This window comes from Oscarella lobularis, chromosome 3, assembly GCF_947507565.1.
Source record: "Oscarella lobularis chromosome 3, ooOscLobu1.1, whole genome shotgun sequence".
Classification (NCBI taxonomy): domain Eukaryota; kingdom Metazoa; phylum Porifera; class Homoscleromorpha; order Homosclerophorida; family Oscarellidae; genus Oscarella; species Oscarella lobularis.
In genome coordinates this window covers 1,075,986-1,095,112 of record NC_089177.1, presented here as the reverse complement: position 1 = coordinate 1,095,112, position 19,127 = coordinate 1,075,986, and the positions used below count along the sequence as shown (strand labels likewise).

General features: G+C 48.7%; 6 protein-coding genes across 7 annotated transcripts; 5 read left to right on the top strand and 1 right to left on the bottom strand.

Moving 5' to 3' along the window:
- Nucleotides 1–7: 7 nt before the first annotated feature.
- LOC136184677 (uncharacterized) lies at nt 8–4,816 on the top strand. The gene is made up of 27 exons (XM_065971604.1): nt 8–250; nt 598–669; nt 739–986; nt 1,054–1,092; nt 1,161–1,382; nt 1,435–1,635; nt 1,691–1,764; nt 1,818–1,883; nt 1,937–2,000; nt 2,069–2,130; nt 2,196–2,252; nt 2,324–2,440; nt 2,495–2,687; nt 2,737–2,801; nt 2,851–2,928; nt 2,979–3,006; nt 3,066–3,137; nt 3,190–3,248; nt 3,301–3,363; nt 3,414–3,441; nt 3,496–3,559; nt 3,621–3,780; nt 3,828–3,892; nt 3,942–4,203; nt 4,252–4,310; nt 4,357–4,541; nt 4,676–4,816. Exons 1-27 carry the CDS (start codon nt 66–68, stop codon nt 4,756–4,758), a joined length of 2,871 nt encoding a protein of 956 aa, XP_065827676.1. The 5' UTR covers nt 8–65; the 3' UTR covers nt 4,759–4,816.
- LOC136184676 (uncharacterized) lies at nt 4,781–8,492 on the top strand. Of its 2 annotated transcripts, XM_065971603.1 has the most exons (6): nt 4,781–4,853; nt 4,919–4,990; nt 5,042–5,152; nt 5,205–5,310; nt 5,374–5,462; nt 5,516–8,492. In XM_065971603.1, the coding sequence occupies exons 2-6, from the start codon at nt 4,935–4,937 to the stop codon at nt 8,382–8,384; spliced, it is 3,231 nt and encodes a 1,076-aa protein (XP_065827675.1). In that variant the 5' UTR covers nt 4,781–4,853; nt 4,919–4,934; the 3' UTR covers nt 8,385–8,492. The 2 variants fall into 2 exon arrangements, with proteins under 2 accessions (XP_065827675.1, XP_065827674.1); XM_065971602.1 differs by lacking the exon at nt 4,781–4,853 and having other exon boundaries at nt 4,876–4,990.
- Nucleotides 8,493–8,605: 113 nt separating this feature from the next.
- Nucleotides 8,606–13,102, top strand: LOC136185387 (serine/threonine-protein kinase 10-like). The gene is made up of 23 exons (XM_065972507.1): nt 8,606–8,621; nt 8,679–8,882; nt 8,943–9,107; nt 9,175–9,223; nt 9,276–9,334; nt 9,389–9,479; nt 9,546–9,618; nt 9,673–9,730; nt 9,931–10,067; nt 10,116–10,197; nt 10,250–10,372; nt 10,486–10,821; nt 10,906–11,051; nt 11,105–11,228; nt 11,285–11,413; nt 11,463–11,525; nt 11,663–11,743; nt 11,804–11,933; nt 11,992–12,116; nt 12,170–12,373; nt 12,435–12,560; nt 12,625–12,738; nt 12,851–13,102. Exons 2-23 carry the CDS (start codon nt 8,742–8,744, stop codon nt 12,929–12,931), a joined length of 2,637 nt encoding a protein of 878 aa, XP_065828579.1. The 5' UTR covers nt 8,606–8,621; nt 8,679–8,741; the 3' UTR covers nt 12,932–13,102.
- On the top strand, nt 13,103–16,117 carry LOC136185389 (uncharacterized). Its single transcript, XM_065972509.1, has 8 exons — nt 13,103–13,208; nt 13,497–13,685; nt 13,912–14,353; nt 14,399–14,639; nt 14,696–14,751; nt 14,850–14,957; nt 15,027–15,376; nt 15,436–16,117. Exons 1-8 carry the CDS (start codon nt 13,191–13,193, stop codon nt 15,997–15,999), a joined length of 1,968 nt encoding a protein of 655 aa, XP_065828581.1. The 5' UTR covers nt 13,103–13,190; the 3' UTR covers nt 16,000–16,117.
- LOC136185392 (uncharacterized) lies at nt 15,975–17,240 on the bottom strand. Its single transcript, XM_065972511.1, has 3 exons — nt 17,103–17,240; nt 16,918–17,042; nt 15,975–16,783 (listed from the first exon to the last, which is right to left on the bottom strand). The coding sequence occupies exons 1-3, from the start codon at nt 17,205–17,207 to the stop codon at nt 16,180–16,182; spliced, it is 834 nt and encodes a 277-aa protein (XP_065828583.1). The 5' UTR covers nt 17,208–17,240; the 3' UTR covers nt 15,975–16,179.
- Nucleotides 16,614–19,038, top strand: LOC136185393 (UPF0598 protein C8orf82-like). Its single transcript, XM_065972512.1, has 7 exons — nt 16,614–16,789; nt 16,861–17,391; nt 17,456–17,504; nt 17,565–18,089; nt 18,141–18,332; nt 18,582–18,633; nt 18,706–19,038. The coding sequence occupies exons 2-4, from the start codon at nt 17,293–17,295 to the stop codon at nt 18,011–18,013; spliced, it is 597 nt and encodes a 198-aa protein (XP_065828584.1). The 5' UTR covers nt 16,614–16,789; nt 16,861–17,292; the 3' UTR covers nt 18,014–18,089; nt 18,141–18,332; nt 18,582–18,633; nt 18,706–19,038.
- The last annotated feature ends 89 nt before the right edge of the window (nt 19,039–19,127 follow it).

Below are 19,127 nucleotides of genomic sequence, written 5' to 3'. Positions count from 1 at the left end.
ACACCATATTCCATTCCGACGAGGCGTTGTTTATCGTCGGTTCTTCGCTCGAATTCTGGTCTAGGATGAAGTCTTCGTCGTTCGCTCGGCACGCGAGTGTCGTCGGTCTTTGTTTCTTGCTTTTCGCAAGCGCGATATTGAGCCAGGAGTGTTCGACGGATAGCAAGCCGAAAATCTATTCGCTTAGATTCGTACAAAGCCCGGAATTTTCTGTTTTGCTAAACGGAAGTTACCACGGCGACCAAGCTATGTAAGTGGGCGGAAAATCGCGAGAGCGCACAGTCGGCGCTCTTTTAGAGAATCGCAGTCACTGGCGAGGTCTAAATACAGCACAGCAGTAGATTGACAAATTAACCACACACACACACAAGCGGTCCTCTTTAATTATCAATCGATTTTAGTAAAGTCTCTACTACATTTTCGGCACCTGATCCTTTTTTGGCGCTACAAATCGAGTTCCCGGACACTGGTCTCCCGTATACCCTTAGAAAAACAGTACAAGTCCGTGACTGCATGCTCTGTAGCACAGAAAAACAGCTACCATCTACGAAGGAATTAACGCGGGATAAAAAGACAGCTCGATTGATCGTGTTTTAGGTGCCGTTGGTACGCTGACGGCAGCCTGAATTCGACAGAGCCAGCGAAGAACATCTCATCGTCACTAATCACGTATTGGCAGATCAATATAACCCGTTTTTTGAAATTCTAGCGTAATTGTCGTATTTTGAAAAAAAAAAGGTGCGCCATACCAAATTTTTTGATTGAACTTCAAAATCGCGGCGACGACAACGGCGACGACGGCAATACAACGGACTTGCCGTTTTCGCCGACTCCGACTGCGGACGTCGGCAGCGGCGAAGAACCCGCCGATGAAGACTCCGGCCTCACCATCGACTTTTCACTGGAGATACAACTGAACGTATACGACAACTCGACCACGAATCGAAGCAATACGAATTGTCTTACAGGACTCAAACACGTTGCAGGTAAAACATAGAGAAGTATTCTCTTCGCTATCTTTTTTTTAATTAAATAATTAATTAATCGATCAAGGTCCTAAAGACGTTCCTACTGTTGTGGAGCCTACAGAGGGTATACTAAAGGATGCTGGGAGAATTTTTGCTATACGCGCTTCGAACGATTTCTTTTTTTCTCCTTAGCTTATGATTGCGGTTTTGGATTTTGTTTGGGAAATTTTTCGGCGGCCTCGTCCGCTTCCGGAGGCAATTTGTCGCGTCTGTGCGTCGCCTACAGAGAATATTCCAACTGCTTGAACGCCCTGCACAACTGTTCGGCGTCCGATCAGAGCGATATCGATCGAGCGAAAGCGAACAACACGGAAAGTCTAGCCACGTGCGATCTGTTGGAACACACCACGTCCGGTTAGAATAGATAAAATAAAATAGAGTCTTTATCATTATGTGGTGCGAATAGCGTCTCCGAGTGCGAACGCGACTGCTAATGGAACGGAGTCGACGTCAATGGGGCCATCTACACTGGGACCGTCAACGTCTTCTGTCGGACCGTCGACTGTCATTCCGTCTACGGAGGCACCTTCCACGTTGGGACCTTCGACGGCGATGCCATCTACGGGAGGACCGGCTTCAACTCCACCGCCTCCGGCGTCAGAAATCGGTTCCAAAAAAATTGGACTTCTTTGTAGTTGCTTACGTATGTTGAATGTTTTTAGAGCTGTGGCGATGTTGCACGCAGGCGAGACAGCTTTCAAGCGTGGGCGCCGATTGCCGACGTCTCTGTGGTCAGGTGGGACGAGATTTTTTTTTATTCAATATTTTTTACTTGACGTTGGGCTAAAGGTTTTCGATCAGCCGTCGGTGAACAGAAATCTGTTGCAAAGTATGGAACGTACTTGCAGAAATGACGTAATGTTTTGTATACCGATAAATTAAGTATATCCCATTGGGGATTTCTCTAGGGAGAATTCATATCGTGCTTGGAGAGTCAAGCGTCTCTGACGTTTAGAGAAAGATTTCTATTTGGCACGTTTTTTTTTAAAAAAATTCCTCTACCGTCGTCGATTCATTTTGAATCAATTTCTCTTTTGCAGATTTTCGGGACTGTTGCGACGACTCGTGGGGGAGCATCGACTGCCAGCATTCTTGCAAGAACGTGAGACACGATTTCTTCTTCATTTATTACTGCGACAGTCGTCTATTTCTATTTATTCGTCTTAGTTCACCGATGGCTCGATCAGTGGAAGCGACCTAGTGAACAAGTGCTTCAAAAAAGAAGTAGAATTGTACACGCGCGCGCGCGCGCGCGCGCCTCATTCGACGTCTAAAAGCAATTCGTACGCGCGTAGAGTTATTCGATTGTACGATGTTTCGTCGATCTCGTCGAAGCGCATTATGGAATCAAACCGCTGACGGAGGAGTGTTGCGAGCAAAGCGACGACGCGTGCAAATCTCAGTGCAAAACAGTTGAAAAGGGGTCGCCTTTACGATATCTTCGTTTCATTGGACTCGTTCTCTAGATCACCGACAATTTTTGGTCGACGCACGTGCTCTCCGTGCGCGAACCAGGAAGCGGACTTGACAGCGAAATGGAGGTAGTCAAGTATCATCTTCTCGCCGTCTGCGATGACGGCACTTGTCTGAGTGACGACGACGACGGTGGCGACGGAGGCGGCGGAGGAGGCGAAGGCAGCGCGGAAGAAGCCATTATGAGTGACTATCTGAAAATTCAATCTTTCTTTTGCTGATTATACCGTTGCAGTGTCTATGAGTTTTTGCTGTAACGAATCGATTGCCAGTGGGAAGTCTTGTCAAGATGTTTGCACGGTCAGTGGAAATTGATGCACTCACATTTAGCATTCGATTTTCGTCTTAGAATTTAATGTCCAGCAATTTGTCAAGCGATAGCGAAATGGCTTCTATCAATCCTTTGAACTGTTTTCGGCTGGAGGAGGTACAGGGGGTATACCACGTTTGAAATTGAGTGCGAGTTTTCTTCTCTAGACAAAGATGCTCATGTGCATTTCCGACAGTAAAGATATCACATAGTATTCCTTCCCTTGCGTGCTGCACAACATACTTATATTGCAGGGAGTGGAATGACGCTTACAGACATTCGTTCTCTCTTTCGAGGACTTTCCCAAGACTCTTACATTGGACAAGGTGGGGTAGACTGCACGGTGTTCGTAGCGCCAGTCAGTTCCAGATGATTTAGACATCATGGACTGCTGCAAACACGCCGTTGGATCGTCGTGCGAAAACTCGTGTATAGAGGTATCAATCGCCTTTGGAACTGCGCAACTGGTGAATCGTTTTCTTTTTCAAGGCGATGAATTCGTCGTTGCCGTTCTCTTCGTCTTGGCTTGCTTGCAAGCGCGACTTGAGTCAGGTAAGATCAAAAGAGAATCACCCTGATACAGATATCAGTTGGAATTTTAGATTCAAATGCTGCAGTGCCTTTCTAGCGGTAAGATATTCATTAATTTAACCTTGTGCTTTACATAACCGTTTGCATGCGTAGTGGAATACGGAATATGTGCAGGAGGATGCGATCAACTCGACTTCTGCTCAGATTTCAACAACAGGTGTCTGAAACTGAGCGCACGAATTTTAGAAGAGACTTATTTACATTTTACGTTGATATAGACCGTACGAATATCGGTTGGCTGGCGGTCTCTGTGGACTCTCAGTCGAAAGTCTGGCGGCTGCATTGCACGCAAAATGGCTCGCCGATAAATCCATGTCAATCAACGGTCAAGTCATTAAACTAAAATCGATAGACTCGTGCGAAGCGAAGTATTTCAAGGTAAAGAAAACCGTACGACAAAACGTTTATAACTGGTGTATTTTCAGTCTCTCGCCTGTTTCCTTTTTGCTCAACCTTGCCAAGACGTCAATGACCTGTCCTTGCTCTGCCAGTAATAGAAAAAAAATCATTTTTTGCAGATTTTTTGCAATCCCGTTTAGGACCGAGTGCGTTTCGGTTTTGAATAAGTGCAAAGCCGCCGACGAGGGTCGAACGTCGTTAGCTATTTGTCAGATGATCGGCTCGACGAGTGTCTATAATCAGTGCTGGAATTTGAGCGCGTTTTCGACTCCTCCCGCGGGTGGGGTGAAGGAGATCAACGTTTCTGTGGCACTTGTTCTGCGAGGAGTGCCGTGGACGCCGCTATTGCAATTCGACGCGAGCCCTATTTTCAGGAATCTTTCGCGAAACGTCGAATTCAACGTACATAGAAGATAAACGAGGAAGCACGAGTAGAAAGATGAAATTTAGATTGAGAAATTGTTTGTCAACCTGCGAGGAAAACAGTCCGTTACAATCAATGCTTTTAGGTACAGAGAACCACCTTACGAATTGGTTAGAGGATGATGTGTCTAGGCTAATGGCGAATGGATTCATTGAAGTCAACTTTACTGTTACTAGTCGGGGCGTCCAGCCAGCTTCCTACGACGAGGTAAAGGAGGTTCTCGAGAGATATGTCGGAGGACAATCCGACAGCCAACTGGGGAATCTCGTCGTCGCAGGAAATTCTCTTCTCTTAGAAGATCGCACGGACTATTCAGGTAAGATTACATTACAGTAGTCCAGAAAGAATTATTTATATTATTCTGATATGATCACTTCTACTGGTACAGTTATTTAGTTAGCACGTATCTGTATCTAAGATGTATTTCTCTAAGTCTTGTCTCTATTATAGGGGCGCCAAAGGAGGCGGCTTCACTTGTTTTCGTCGTGTTTTGCGTTTTTCTGTCAATGTATGCATTGCAATTCTGGCGTTAAGTCTGCCGTGCGCACGTGCACAACAAAGAGACTCGATGTGTTGACTATTATCTCTGCTTAGCCGTTATGTTCACGTGAGAGAATTAATGAATATGGTATTCGCATTGCGCAGGCGTGGACGACCTATCGCCCCCCAAAAAACCGACAATCCTTTCTCTAGTTTGTTCCTGGGAGCAATGGCGACGCCACTCAATGCAGTTCAGAGAAGAGAGACAGCCCGTGACGAGGCAGGGTAAGCGAAGGAGAGAACGGCCCCCGAAATGCACGTGGCATATTTTATTAGAGATTTGTCGGCGTTGGACGCCGCGTTCGATCCAATGAAGGACGACTACGAATCGCCTACATTCAATTCGTACGATCAGACAAGCGAATTCGAAATGTCGACGGATGCGAGGTGCAGAAATCTAATCCGGGAAATTGTCAGCAAAGCACCGATTTTTTTTTAGAAATCAGAGGTGGTTTCGGAGCTTACAGAAATCGAAATCTCCAGCCCAGAAAGCCGTGTCGAGGAACGAAGTGTACGTCGGAACGATGCCAGTTTCTTTTAGTGAAGTACATAATTGATTAATTAAATAAATAATTAAATAGGTGCGCGTTCTTATTTTGATGGTTTAGTTCGATGTGACGAGATTCTTTTCATCTTGTGGAAAAGTCCTCAACGTGCACTTTCTTCCAATGCGAAAAAATTTACTAACGCGGGCTTGGTAAGTTGAAACGGGTGTTTCTGGAATGGCAGGCTAATCATTTTTCTTTTTAGCTTTGTGAGATTCGAGACAGGAGAAGGGGCTCTCACTGCTATTTCTCGTTTTGACGGCTTCAAGATGGGCTCAAAGGGCGGAACCCTTGCTCTTCGCCTCTCAAATCATTCAGTTGAGCTGACAAGGCCTTTTAGCCCTTTTGTTGAGAATCCGAATAAGAAGGAGAATCCGCCAGTAGGGAAGGATGGGAAGGAAGATGAAGATGATCGTGCGCTGAGCGAGAAGGCCGAGGGAAAGAGAAAACTTGAAGAATATACCGATCAGTTGTGCGGCTATGCGGCGGTGAGCGAATTCTTTCTTCCAGACGATGAAGAGTCGTTAGGAGGCGGCGATTTTCCGGGATACGACGAATGGGACAGTGACGACGGCGGCGGCGGCGGCGGCGGTTACAACGCTGAGACGTCAAAAGGCAATCTTTTGGGAGACGAAGAATGGGACAGCGACGACGACGACGACGACGACGACGACGACGACGGCGGCGGCGGCGGCGGCGACGACGACGGCGGCGGCGACGACGGCGGCGGCGACGGCGGCGGCGGCGACGGCGGCAATGAGACATTGCAAGGCAATATTTTGGGAGATGACGAATGGGATAGTGACGACGACGTCGTCGACGACGACGCTTATGACGTGAACGTTGGAAATGACGTCTTGCGTGCACTAGGACTACTGAAAATGGATCCCGAGAGAGAACCGAAGAAAGACGACGGAGCTGACGTTTCGAAGGGAAAAGAAAACAGGCGCCTCGCAGCAGATGAAAAATCCGATGATTCCACGACGAGGATCTTCACGAGAGTGAATCTAGGGACAGAACCAACGACAGAGGATTCCAAGAAGCTAAAAGATGCAAGGAAAATCTCGACAGTAGCGTCGGAGCAAGCGAAATTGTTCCAGCAACATCACGTGGATACACTGCAATCTAAGCCAAAACCTTCCTTGAACACTCTACAATCAAAGCCGAAACCTTCATTGAACACTCTGCAATCAAAGCCAAAGCCTTCCTTGGACGCTCTGCCGCAATCAACGTCGCTGTTGCCGCAATTTCCTCTCGTCACCCAAATCGGCGCCATGCCTCGCATGACTATTCCCCTTGATCGCTCTTTCGATGCGATTATATCATACGTCAATCGTGACCGATGGCTTCACGTCTCGTTTCAGGTGAACGAGAATAAGAACCTCCAGAAATTGGCGTTGCTCGTCGACCAGCTTCAGCGCGATTGCACGCCGCCGCCGCGATCGCTTACCCTGCACGAAGTCGACACCGTCTGTCGCGTTCATCAACTCGTCGCCGTGCGACTAGTCGCCGCCGAGCAGCAATGGTATCGCGGCACGGTGACCAAATTACTCGGCAATCAATCGATGGCGTGGGTTAGATTTGCCGATTACGGCTACGTTATGTGCGTCCCCACCAACAACGTGGCCGCGCTCCCGTCTCGTCGCATTTACTCGACGTTTCCCATTCAGTCTCAACATGCCTTCGTCCCGAACGTCATTATCACGTCGTCGCAGCAGGATCTGGTGCGATGCCTCTCCAGCGTGAAGCGCTGGAAGGGACGTCTCGTTAAGCGCGTCGACTGCGACCCTTTCGTTCACACCCTCGACTTCTACGACGCTTCGACGGGGGAAAATATCGTCGACATGCTCGTGCGAAGGCGCGTCGCCGTTCGCGAGAACATCGCCGTGCCGCCGCCGCCGCTGCGGTCGCCGAGATGTTTCGCCACGCGCGACGCGAAGTTCGTCAAGTGCGCGCACGCCGTCGGCGCGACGTTCGTCGTCGTCGTCGTCCACGTCGAATCGATCGCGACCTTTTGGGCGCTTCTCAGCGACGACGCAAAGAGGATCGACGCGCTCAACAAGTTCAATGACGAAATCGACGTCTATTGCTCGAGTCACACGTCCCTTCCATCTCGAGGGTATCGTCCCCGTCTCGACGAAATCGTCTACGCTCGCTACACCGCCGACGACGGCAAATGGTATCGCGCCATCGTCAAGGAAACGTCGCCGGGCAACGATCGCGTGCGCGTTTTTTTCGCCGATTTCGGAAACGTGGAAATCGTCGCCGTCGACGACGTGCGTCCCATCCGGTCGTCGGACGTCGCCTTTCCTTTCCAAGCCATCCGATTTCGTCTTCGCGACGCCGCTGTGCTGTTCAAATCGGTCGACGAATTCAAGAAGCGCTGTCTCGGAAGATCCTTCGCGGCGAAGCTCGTCGCTTCGGAGGTGGTCGATCTCGTCGAACTTCTGCCGCTCAACATCATACCTCCCTGTCGCGTTCCTCTCGACGGCAAAATCTTTTCCGTTCTCGTCGTCTCCGCCGACGGTCCGGACGGCTTCTGGGCGCAGGTTCTATTGCCGTCGCTCGAGTCGCTCGGCGAGATGAATTCGGCTCTCAACGTCGCCGTTCGCAACGCTTCGTGGTTCGTCGACGAATCGACGTCGTCGACGCTGAAAGTCGGCGAGGCGTGCTGCGCTCGTTTCAGCACCGACGGCGTCTGGTATCGCGCCGAAGTCGAGAAGGAGCTTCCCTGCGGAAGATATTACGTGCGTTTCGTCGATTTTGGTAATGTCGAGGTCGTTTCGTTTAGGGACGGCACCGTGCGTTCGCTCGAGCGACGTTTCGTCTCCTGCGCCGCCAGTGCGGCGTGCTTTCGTTTGCACGGGATCAAGCCGAAGGGCTCGATGGTTTGGTCTGCCGAGGCGCGCGCTTTCTTTTCAGCCGAAGTTCTGGGAAAGCGATTTTTGGCTAAGGTGGTCAAGCCTCCTTTTTGCGTTGATTTGGTCGATACGTCGGGCCTAGAAAAATCGTTTCCCCGTGAGAACTTGATTTATGCCGGCTTTGCTGTCAGTGCCACTGGCATTGAAAAGTGAGATGAAGCGCACGTTCGTTTATGTTCCCTGTTGTTGAGTTTCTTATGAGAAGCGTTTGACTAATGAAGATGACTGACTGTCTTTGTCTTTTTTCAAAAAGATATAATTTCCGACAAACACTCGCAGCTCATTCATTCAACGGTATTGATTTTGATACGTTTTTCGATGGGGCTATCACGATTTCAACTCGTGTTCTTGTTTGCATACGGGATCTCGACGAAGGGTGGAGTTACCGAAGTAACCAAAAACTCGCCGAAATTCGCATCGTTCTCGTCGCTTAATCCAGTCTCGCAGCTCGTCAGAAAATCAGCACAAGATCGAACAGCCGAACTCGACCGAAAAACAATCTCCCGCTCGATGGCATTCTTCAAGCATTTCTTCGGCGGAAAGAACAAGAAGAAAAAGGACTACCAGAACATAACGCGCGACGTCGATCCCGAATCAAAATGGGAACTCGTCGGCGAACTGGGCGACGGCACATTCGGCAAAGTTCACAAGGTGAGGCCCCCTTTCTGAAAAAAATGGAGGGCGGGGCGGCGACGCGACATTTCCCCCAAGGCAAAGCATCGCGAAACGGGCCAATTGGTCGCCGCGAAGGTGATCGAGATTACGAACGAGAACGAATTGGACGATTACGTCGTCGAAATCGACGTTCTCGCCGCGTGCGATCATCCGCACGTCATCAAGCTCATCGAAGCGTTTTATTTCAAGTCGAGTTTGTGGGTGAGCAAGCGATGGGGGAGACGAAAAAAAATACGAGTCGCGAATTTTCAATCGAAATCTTTTTCAGATTTTGATAGAGTTTTGTGCGGGCGGGGCGATTTTCGACGCGATGCTCGGTAATGGGGATTTTTTTTTGACGTCACGTTTGAGTGAGAATTTTTTATGTAGATTTGGATCGAGGGTTGAGAGAGAGTGAAATTCGCTTGGTGACGAGGCAGCTGTTTGAGGCGAGAGAAAAAATTATTTTCATCGAAATTTTATAATTGATTTTTTTTATATAGGCTTTGAGTTATTTACACAGCAATAGGGTTATACATCGAGATTTGAAGTCTCAAAACATACTACTTTGTTCGGATGGAACGATCAGATTAGGTGACGTGTGGGGGGCCTCTTCTCTGCAAACGCCAGCGCGGTGACAATGACGTGTTTCACTTCCAGCCGACTTTGGCGTATCAGCCATGAACAAGAAACCAAATCAGAGACGCGATTCCATGCAAGGGACGCCGTATTGGTGCGTAAAGGAAAAAAAAACCTTTCATCGTTTCGTTCTATGATGTTCTCTCAGGATGGCTCCAGAAGTCATTGTCTGTGAGACGAATAAGGATAATCCTTATGATTACAGGGTAAGGGAAAGGAAGGCTTATTTGGTTGGGGGGTTCAGCTCATATAATATCATTATAAGACCGCAAGATATTGTAGGGGATCCTTGAAAGATTCCTAAGTAAATCATCTACCCTGTAAACTCACGCTCTTGACATAGTATTGTTAATACGTTATTAGCTTCGCGGGTTCATGATTAGCATTTGGGTCCTTGTTTTCTTAGGCCGATGTGTGGTCTGCTGGGATTACGGTCATTGAATTGGCCGACATGGATCCTCCGTACAGCGAGATGTCTCAACACCGAGTCGGCTTCAAAATCACCAAAGCCGAACCGCCAACATTAGCCGCTCCTTCAAAATGGTAGATTTAAAAATTGAGTAAGGAGCCCACGTGAAAATCGTTTTCAAGGTCTGAAGAGATGAACGATTTCATTGCCAAGTGTCTCGTCAAGAATTTTGAATCTCGTCCCAGCGCCGAAGAGATGTTATCAGTATGCCATCATATCTATCTGTCAACATAGATCTATTTTCTTTGGGGGACAGCATCCCTTCATTCGGAATCCAGCCGACTCGAAGGCCCTGATTGGATTTTATAGAGAGGTGAAAGCCGACGTTACGACGACAATCGAAGACCTTCCAGACGACGTCGATTCCGCGCAGGATTTGGTAAGAGAAAGTCTGCCATGGTTGTTTTATTACTGCTAACATATATAGAAAAATCGTTAGCAATAACCATGAAAGATTAAGATTACTGAATGTTGCGTTTTATCTGTGTCTAGCAAAGTAACAATAATAGCTCTACTCCTGTCACTCCAACCGACTCAATGCCGACGACTCCCAAAGCCAGTGTAGCGTCGGTTGACAGCGGAATTACCAATGGAAAAGACGACGGAAAGGAAGGCCTGCCCAACGGCGGCGATTCTCTGGCTATGAAGACGCCAGACGAGACGTCGTCGGAGATTGTGGAAGCAGATAGCGGGCCGGCGTCGCTGAATAGCGAGGCGGAGACGTCGAAGTTCGCCGGAAGACCGTCCAAACGCAAGGTGAAGAAAATCTCGACGAGTGGAGTGCTGACTCCGGTGCAGGCTGTTCCCCAGGCAACGACAACCAAAAAGGTGAGGGAAAATTATATTTCAATTAGCGACTTTTGAATTGACCGGAGGTACGCAATTCTTTCTTTCTTTCTTTCTTTTTTCTAGGCCGAAGATTTGCCTCAGTACAAGACGTTGACGCGACTGAGAACGTTTGAAGTCGACGGTCAACAGGTCACGACGAAATCGACGAGAGTAATCGACGTGAGCGAGGGCGAGAATGCGTTCCGAGCGAAGCAGGCTCAGTACATGAGGTGAAATTGCAAGCGTGTGCAATTTTGGAAAGGGGTTGAGATTCCTCGCGTAGGAAAATTGAACTGCGAGAGATGAAATTGCTGCACCGCGAAGAGCAGAAGGAATGTCTCGATTTGATGTTGAAGGTGAAACAGGAGAGGGAGCAGCAGGAGAAGCAGTTTGATCAGGATAAAACGGTTTTGAAAAAAGGATTTCGCACGTCGCGTTGTTGTCTATTGATTTTCCTCGCAAGGAATTGGACAAGAGGTATGAAAACGATTTGGAGTCTGTCAGCAGGCAGCAGAAGAAAGAAATCGAGAAAATGGAGCTCCAGCAGCAGCAGGAATCGCGAAAATTATCGAAAAGACTCAAAGACGAACAGGTGAGATGCAGTGGCTACGTGAGGGAAAGAAACGTAAACTGGGTTGCAGGCGAAAGAATTGAAAAAGTTCAAGGAAGGCGCAAAACGTCAAGAGAAAGGAGTCAAGCTTGAGGTGAAGATTTTACAATACCTATATCTAGTGTCACCGCTCGTAGATAGGTAGAAAGGGACTGCATAAAACTCAATATATAGTCAAATACAGGATTGATTATTTATTTATCAGATAAGTATTGTGTCTTACTTTTTTAGTGCGATAAACTGCCCAAGGCTGAGCGTCGGGAATCATTAAGGGTCAAAATGGAGAAACTGAAGTTGTCTTTGCAAGATGAGGTCAGTAGATCAGTCTGGTTTCCCCCTGTACGGTTGCAACGTCGACGCGGTTTGTGACAGGAGAGAGACTTCCACGTCAAGCAGCAGGAAATTTTCGAGCACAAGCTGAAGGAACTCAACCAGGAGCAAAAGGACAAAGTCAGAAAAGTGGAGAGAGATTTTCTGAGAGCGAAACAGGACGTCGTCCGAGGCGCGAAGAGACGCACGAAAACGAAACGAGGTTCCTTTCTCACTTTTGATATTATTAGGGCGAGAAAATGACAAGTGGGAGCGAGAAGAGCGTCATCTTCACGAAAAACATCAGCTACTCAAACACCAGCTGAAAGAAGCTTTTCTCATGCATCGACATCAAATGCACTGTCGACACGAAAAGGCACGACTTGTTGTTGAAAAATCAAGAAAATGGGTTAGTTTTTTTTTGCGTAGGAATTAGAACAGCAACAGAGGCAGAATCAGAGACGAGAAGAGGAGGTGACGCGACGTCATAATCTCGAGAAGAAGCAACTGCCCAAGATTCAGAAGCAGGAATATCGAGCCGCTCTTACAGAGTTCAGAAAGACGCTCAGACATTCGATTATGTCGACGGGAAAGGGTCGAGACAAGGAGGAGGAAAAAGATCGGCTGAAACAGGTTTCACATAGGGAAGCGTTGGGGAAGGGAAAAGGATGTTCTAAGGCGCTTGGGTTCGCAGTTCGAGGCGCAGCAAATGCGGAAGATGAAAGGGGAAGTGCTGAAAATGGAAATGAGCCACGAGACGGAGATGCAGGAGGTGAAAACGGCGGCGCAGGTCTCGATGGATGAACTTCGATCGTTGCAGGTAATGCGTAAAAGGATAGAGAGAGGGGGTTGGCTGTATAGTGGGCTGGGGCTTATTTTCCTAGGTTGAAAAGAAGCAGCTGCTCATACAGCAGGAGACCGATAAGTTGAAAGAAAGAGAGGAATCTTTTGCTTCCGAGTTGCGCGAGTGGCAGAATAATCTTTTGGATCGAAAAAAGGTACGGGGGATGCAGCGCGTGGGTTCTCGTCTGCGGGTCTGCTAACTCTCTTTGCACAATCTATTTGGATCAATGCACAATGCTCTACTCTTGCGTTGTTTTTTTTTTGTAGAAACTTGACGATGACTTTCTGCTACAGCAACAACAGCAGGAAATGTTCTATGCAGGAGAAAATCGGCCGGAGTCTGCCTAAGTTTTTCACAAACACCTCCCCCTTCCCCCTGCACTCTAATGGAACAAAAATCTCTTTTTGTATTTTCGTCGCAGTCTTTATATCGTAAGCACAAACTGTGTATAGGCTGTCGTATCTTATAATTACAATTGTTAAGTGTAATGACATTATTAGCCATTACACAAAAAAGCATACGGGACTCGTACCTGTCACATGCTAATTTTCCTACTCTAGGCTGAGTGCCAAGAGAAACAGGACGAGTTACGCGGTCGCTTCGACGATGTCGGGAGAAAAAGAGGTAAGCATCTGTACGCCGTCGTTCTTCGCGAGGGAACCCCCTCCGCAGAACGAGTCCCCAACGCTCCATTGCACATCGCGCAGAGTCCGTGGCGGAGAGCACGTCGTAATTCGAACACCCGCGCGATCGAGCCACTAAACCCGTTCGACAATCCACAATGTAGCTTCAGAAGTTCCAAGTAGAACCTCTCCCCTCCCCCACGCGTTCCAGCGGTTCCACATCAGCGCGAACGCGCACGCGTCCCTTTGTTCGTCGTATCCGCCTGTTTATTGTGGGTTTATCGCGCAGCAATGCCCATCGGCTCAGCAGCCGCAGGACACGAAACAGATCGTACTCTACTTCGTCTACGGTCTCGCACTCGTCGCCGTCTGGGGCTTTCTCAGCGCGCCCACCGTTCTCTACGTCATGCCCAAGCAGACGTCGTGCGGCGCCGGCGACACTGCCGAAAGCCCGACCGTGCTAACGGAAAGCGAGAAGGTACGCCCCCCCGAAAGAGTCTCCGCGTTCGATTTTTTTTGACGACGCGAGCCACCCCATTTTACTTCAGTCAATACGTAAAACTTTCTGACGTCATACTTATAAAAAGTCACGTGACAGATTCCCCGGTATTTTTTTATCTGTACTAATTGACGTTGTCATACATGCCATGAACACGCCACTGTGTTCATATATGAACACCCTATATTGATCGTTTTCTCCTCAGGTGTCTCGTTGCGAGATCTTGAACGCGTCGTCGGTTTGCTCTCGGTTTCTCGACGCGCGTCCTTCCGCTCGCGTCTTCATCGCGATGAATCGCACGCAGCGGCAGATCGAAAAAGACCTCGCGAATCTTTTTGGAATGATGGACAGTTACGCGACGGAGACGTGCGTCGCGCACGGAAAACCGTCCGAGCTCCTCTGCCAAATCGCCTATCCCTATTGCGGAACGGACGCCGAGGGAAATGAGTACGGCGTGCCCATGTGTCCGACCGGATGCAGGCGAGCGGAGAATCGATTTTGTAAATTCGAATGGACCGCTGCTAAAGCGGTGGCCAAGCTCGACCCAGTCACATACGGCGCTATGAAGATTGTGCCCTGCGATAGTCTACCCGAAGATGCCGATACATTCTACAGCTGTCATGTGAACGAGACCGTTCACGCGGAAGGTATTGATCTATTTTAATTGGTGATATTATTTATTGTTGGCCTAGAACTCGTCATTGGGAATGCTGGTGCGTCGGATAGCAACGGCAGTTCGTCGTCGTCGTCGTGTCCCGCGCCCCTCGTTCCGTCTTCGCTTCCTGATGTGCCGTGCAGTCCAAGATGCGGGTTGTGGTCGTGGAATAGTCTCGGCGAGAGTGACGCGATCACTACCTCGACGTGGGTTGCCTTCATCATTGGCATCGTATCGTCGCTGGTCGTCTTTATCAATTGGGCCAGCTGCAAGTCCTTGTAATAATGAGCCGCGCTATTGTGGAGATTAGGTTGATGCTTGTTCACGTTGTTAGGCACAACTTGTCGGGCGTAATCGTCCTCTACATCAATGTCTGCGCTTTTATTGGCTGTAAGCTGGTTTATATTTTACAGTGGAATCTCCTTACCACGTGGAGTTTCCTCTTATTTGAGGTTTCAATTAGCAAATACATTTTTTTCTCTTCTAAGGTATTGTGATTGGAATTGGAATGACGATGGGTAAAAGACAGGCCTATTGCTCGGCCGACGATTGGGCGACGGCGTTTCTGAAGCCAACAACGTTTTGCACCTATCAAGGTAAACGCCTAAGAACGCACTCTATACGCCAGGCCCTCTTTTAATTTTACATTACTCTTTTCCCCCTAGGGGCTATTTATCACTTTGCCACACTCTCCATGTACATGTGGTGGATGTTTCTCCTCGTCAATCGTCTCCTCACGCTCTTCTCCTCCGACCTCTCGGACGCCTTCCGAAGTCGACCCGTTCTCATCCACGTAATCGAATCCATCATCGCTTGGGGCATTCCCGCGCTTCTCGTCGGCGCCGCCTTCATCAAGGATAGCGAATCGGCCTACGGACTCCAGAGCACCGACCCGCTGGCGTGCGGTCCCGTCGACTTGAGCACGGGATATTTCACGCTCTCGCTGCCCTTGCAAGTCATTTTTATAGTCGCCTTGACAATGGTTCTTCTATTCTTTGCCGTGCGAGATTGCAGGGTAAGAAGACGGTCCTTATAAATAAATAAATAAATAAATTACTCTTTCTTTTCTTTTAGCCTACGCTTATCTACTGGAATGGATCGCAAGTGAAAAAGGTCGTCGCTCAACCGGTCGGAAAACTCGAGAAACGCTACCTCATTCTCATCGCCGCCTTCCCCGTCATGTGCCTCTTCTTCTTCGCTCCCCAAATCCCCCTCATGTTCAACTCGAAGAAACTCGAGTGCGACCTGACCGACTATTTCATCTGCATGACAATCAAGGAAGATCCGTCGACGTGCCCGCAGGACTATCGTCGCTACTTGTACCCCGTTCTCTTCTGCATCGGCGCTCTCTCCATGTGCGTCTCGTCGTACGCGCTTCTCTTCTTCGTCGCGCTCTCCAAGGAGTCGCGCAAGTCGTGGCGCCAGCACAAGGACTCGTTTCACAATTTCATGGTGCGCGTGGGACTACGAATCGAACGCAATCGCTGCGATAAGTGCCAATGCGACGTGATCGACAAGGAGAAGAAGATCGCCGCCGGGACGTACGCGAAGCCGATGCTCGCCGATAAGCGAGGAGACGAAATTGGACAGCGCTACGCGAATCTGAGCGACTGTAAGCAATGCGTGACCGCGTTCTGAGATTTCACATAAGCACAAACGTTGTCTCGAGTCACTTTTAGACGAGTTCATTATTTCTAATCACCTAGACGTGTGACGTGCATCTATATAAATTGAATGTTAGGTCGACTCTTGGGAATCTCGTCGCGTCGCCGATCGCGTTCTCGTGCGTAGAATCTTTTCCGGCTCGACGACGACTTCTCAAGAGAGACGCGGCTTCTTTTTGGGTGGCTCCGTCGCCGGTTCGAGGTCCTCGACTTCTTTTTTCTCCCCGTCGAACTCCTCTGGAGTTATCTCCTCTTTGTCTTCAGGGAGCACGTTGTCAGTCGTTTCGGTTTCATCGGTTTCTTTTGGACTCGGTGTCGCCGTCTCTTCTTCGTTGGTAACGTTTTCCTCCACTTCTTCTATTTGTTCTTTCGTTTCCTTAGGACTCCCCTCCTTCGGCTTTTTAGATCGGACGGGAAATTTCTTGTCCCATCGACTCTCCTTCTTCGTCTTTTTCGCATCGTCAATGGGGGGAGGTGGAGAGAGCGTCTTTGGTGGGTCATCCGGAGGGGGAGGTGGTGGTGGTGGTGGCGGCGGCGGCGGCGGTGGAGGCGGAGGAGGCGGAGGAGAATCGTTGTCGGGGGGAAGTGGGGGAGGTGAAGGAGAAGGAGACTTTCTTTCCTCTGTGACTGCGACAACGCCGCTATCGAGAGGATAGTGACTTCGAACAATGGGAATGACGAGAGGTCGAAACGCCGTCTCGGCACTCGAATCGACAACGTCCGAAACGATGCCGTTGACTTTGGATAAAAGCCTGGATCTGAAGGTAAGTGCAGAAAATAAATAATTAATTTAGATATCTATTATTAAGTTCTAGTAATTAAAAATTCGGTATAGGTATAAATTCTTATTGGAATTTCAATTCCAATAAGAAATTTGCCTAGAAATTCTTACTGCCTTAGCTCTTGACGCAAAATCTCTCTCAGGCCGTTTTTCGGTACGGGAGACGGCCAAGAGTAGCCTTCTAGAAACTTTTGCGCAAATCGTGTGACGTCCTCCTTTAGTCGATTGCACAAAGACTAAAGAGATCGATCGTTCGTCCAAAACGAACGATCTGGGCGAGTTCTTCTGTTTCTCACGCTCTGCTCCAGTTGACTGATGCAATCCTTTCGAAATTTGTCAAAGTGGCCCTTTGACTTAAGTTCGCGAACGATCTCCTTCAATTTGGCCTCGTCGTCTTCCATCGGGACGTCGCGCAATGCTAAGTTCCGCTTGAAGAGAACTGCGCATGCGTTTCGGTAGCAATTCGCTGAAGAGACTCTTCGATCAATGTACTCGATATTTAGAAGGCTCTCGCTCTATATCCAAGGGCGATCGCCTTCACCAGGGCTTCGAGAATACTTCTACTACATAGATCATCAAGGCCAGGTCTGTTTTCTTTTGGAAAAACCTATCCTAATGAGATTATAGCTCCAATTCTCCTACCATATAGCTTTTTCTCGATGACGTCAAAATAAAAAATTTCATAACGTGCTTCAAAGGTAAAGCGGCTCCAATATAATTAGTTAATAATCATTTATTTATTTATTGAACTATTTCAGATAAGGAATTTCTCGCCTTTTTCTTCAAACGTCTCAAGCTGAACACGAACGCGGAAAAATACGCCGCCGACTTTCCCTACGTATCGCCGTGCGGACGCGAGCAGAACTACGTGCGCTGCGACGATCGACCAATCGTCTTCACGCACCACGTCGATCCTCGCGACGAATCCGAACACGAACACGGATATCTGTCGTACGGAGGAGCGGGCAATAAGCTCACAGTGCCCTTTGAGCCGAGCAAGATCTACGCTCTACCCGGAAGCGGTCGTCTCTATCATCCGAGTGTCGAGCGCGTTGGCGGCGTTGGACTCATCAAATCGAGCTTGGCTATCGAGTTGAGTCGATCTTTTGAGTTTTGTGACGGTCCTGAGGAGACGTCGGCGCCTACGCATTTTAATTGGAAAGGTAGTCGTTTTGCACTGGACAACTCGCTGGGGTCTTTTATGTAGAGAATTATAGTGTATATAGCCACGGAATGGAGTCACAGTATGTGATTATTATGTCTATGTGTACAGAGAGAGACAAGTGAGTTGTTCATAAAAAATTATTGATTATTGCCAGGAAATGATTTTTCAGTGAATCGCCGAGGATGCGCATTGGGCACGCACTGACGCACTGGTCGCACTCGCGGCCACGTGCAATCCCACCTCTCTTTGAGGCGGCGTGTGGACCGGTGTGGACCCCGATCGCGGCTCTACATGACCGGAAAGGCTTTTTTTGCCGCTAGGCGAAGCTTCAGCGGCGACAAGTATCAGCTCGAAAGACCTGGTAAGCTCGGGAAGTTCCCGTTTTTCTTCGTGGCCGATCCGGATCGGCGTAGCTCGGTTTGTGGAAGGCGAACCTCACGCATAAGCCTCCTAGCAAACCTCGCTCGTACGCTCCTTAGCGAACTGCATCTCCGTGATGTTATCCGAAGTGGGGGCCCTTTTGTGTCTGGCCCGGCGTTGTGCTTTTTTTGGCGGATTTGCGCATCCGCTAAAACGGCAAGTCAGTATTTTGCATAATTCAGATTGTTAGGCAAACAGCGGCGGCACGACGTTCTCGACCGTTGATTGGCTGCCGAATACCGGTAACTGCTTCCGCATTTCGCACTGCCTGCTCAGTGCAAATGCTGATGTATTAGCTTTTTTTATTCTTTCAGGTTTAACATTTATATAAAGGGAAAGGGATTTGGCTCGACAAATTCTTGATGTGAACGGTCATCCCAAGATCGTCTTGAGCGAAGAGAAAATAGACAATGAGAAAACAGACTATGCAGTTTTTTATAGCTTGTATATTTTAGTAGGCGCATAATACACTCACGCACGGGGACTTCGTAACGCACGGCATTGCTACATGCCGTGCGTTCACCCCGATGCAGCGGCAACGCGCGGTCTAGTAGGGTAGATTAGTTAGGATAGGATAGGTAGATAGGATAGGTTAGGGTAGCTAGGACAAGAGAAAGGATAAAGACCTTTTATTTTCAATAAAAATATGAAAAAAATTGCATATAGTCTCCCCTCATGCTTGGGCAGTTTTTATGCGCTGGGGGTCTTGCCCGGGACCCCGGAGCAGTTTTTTATG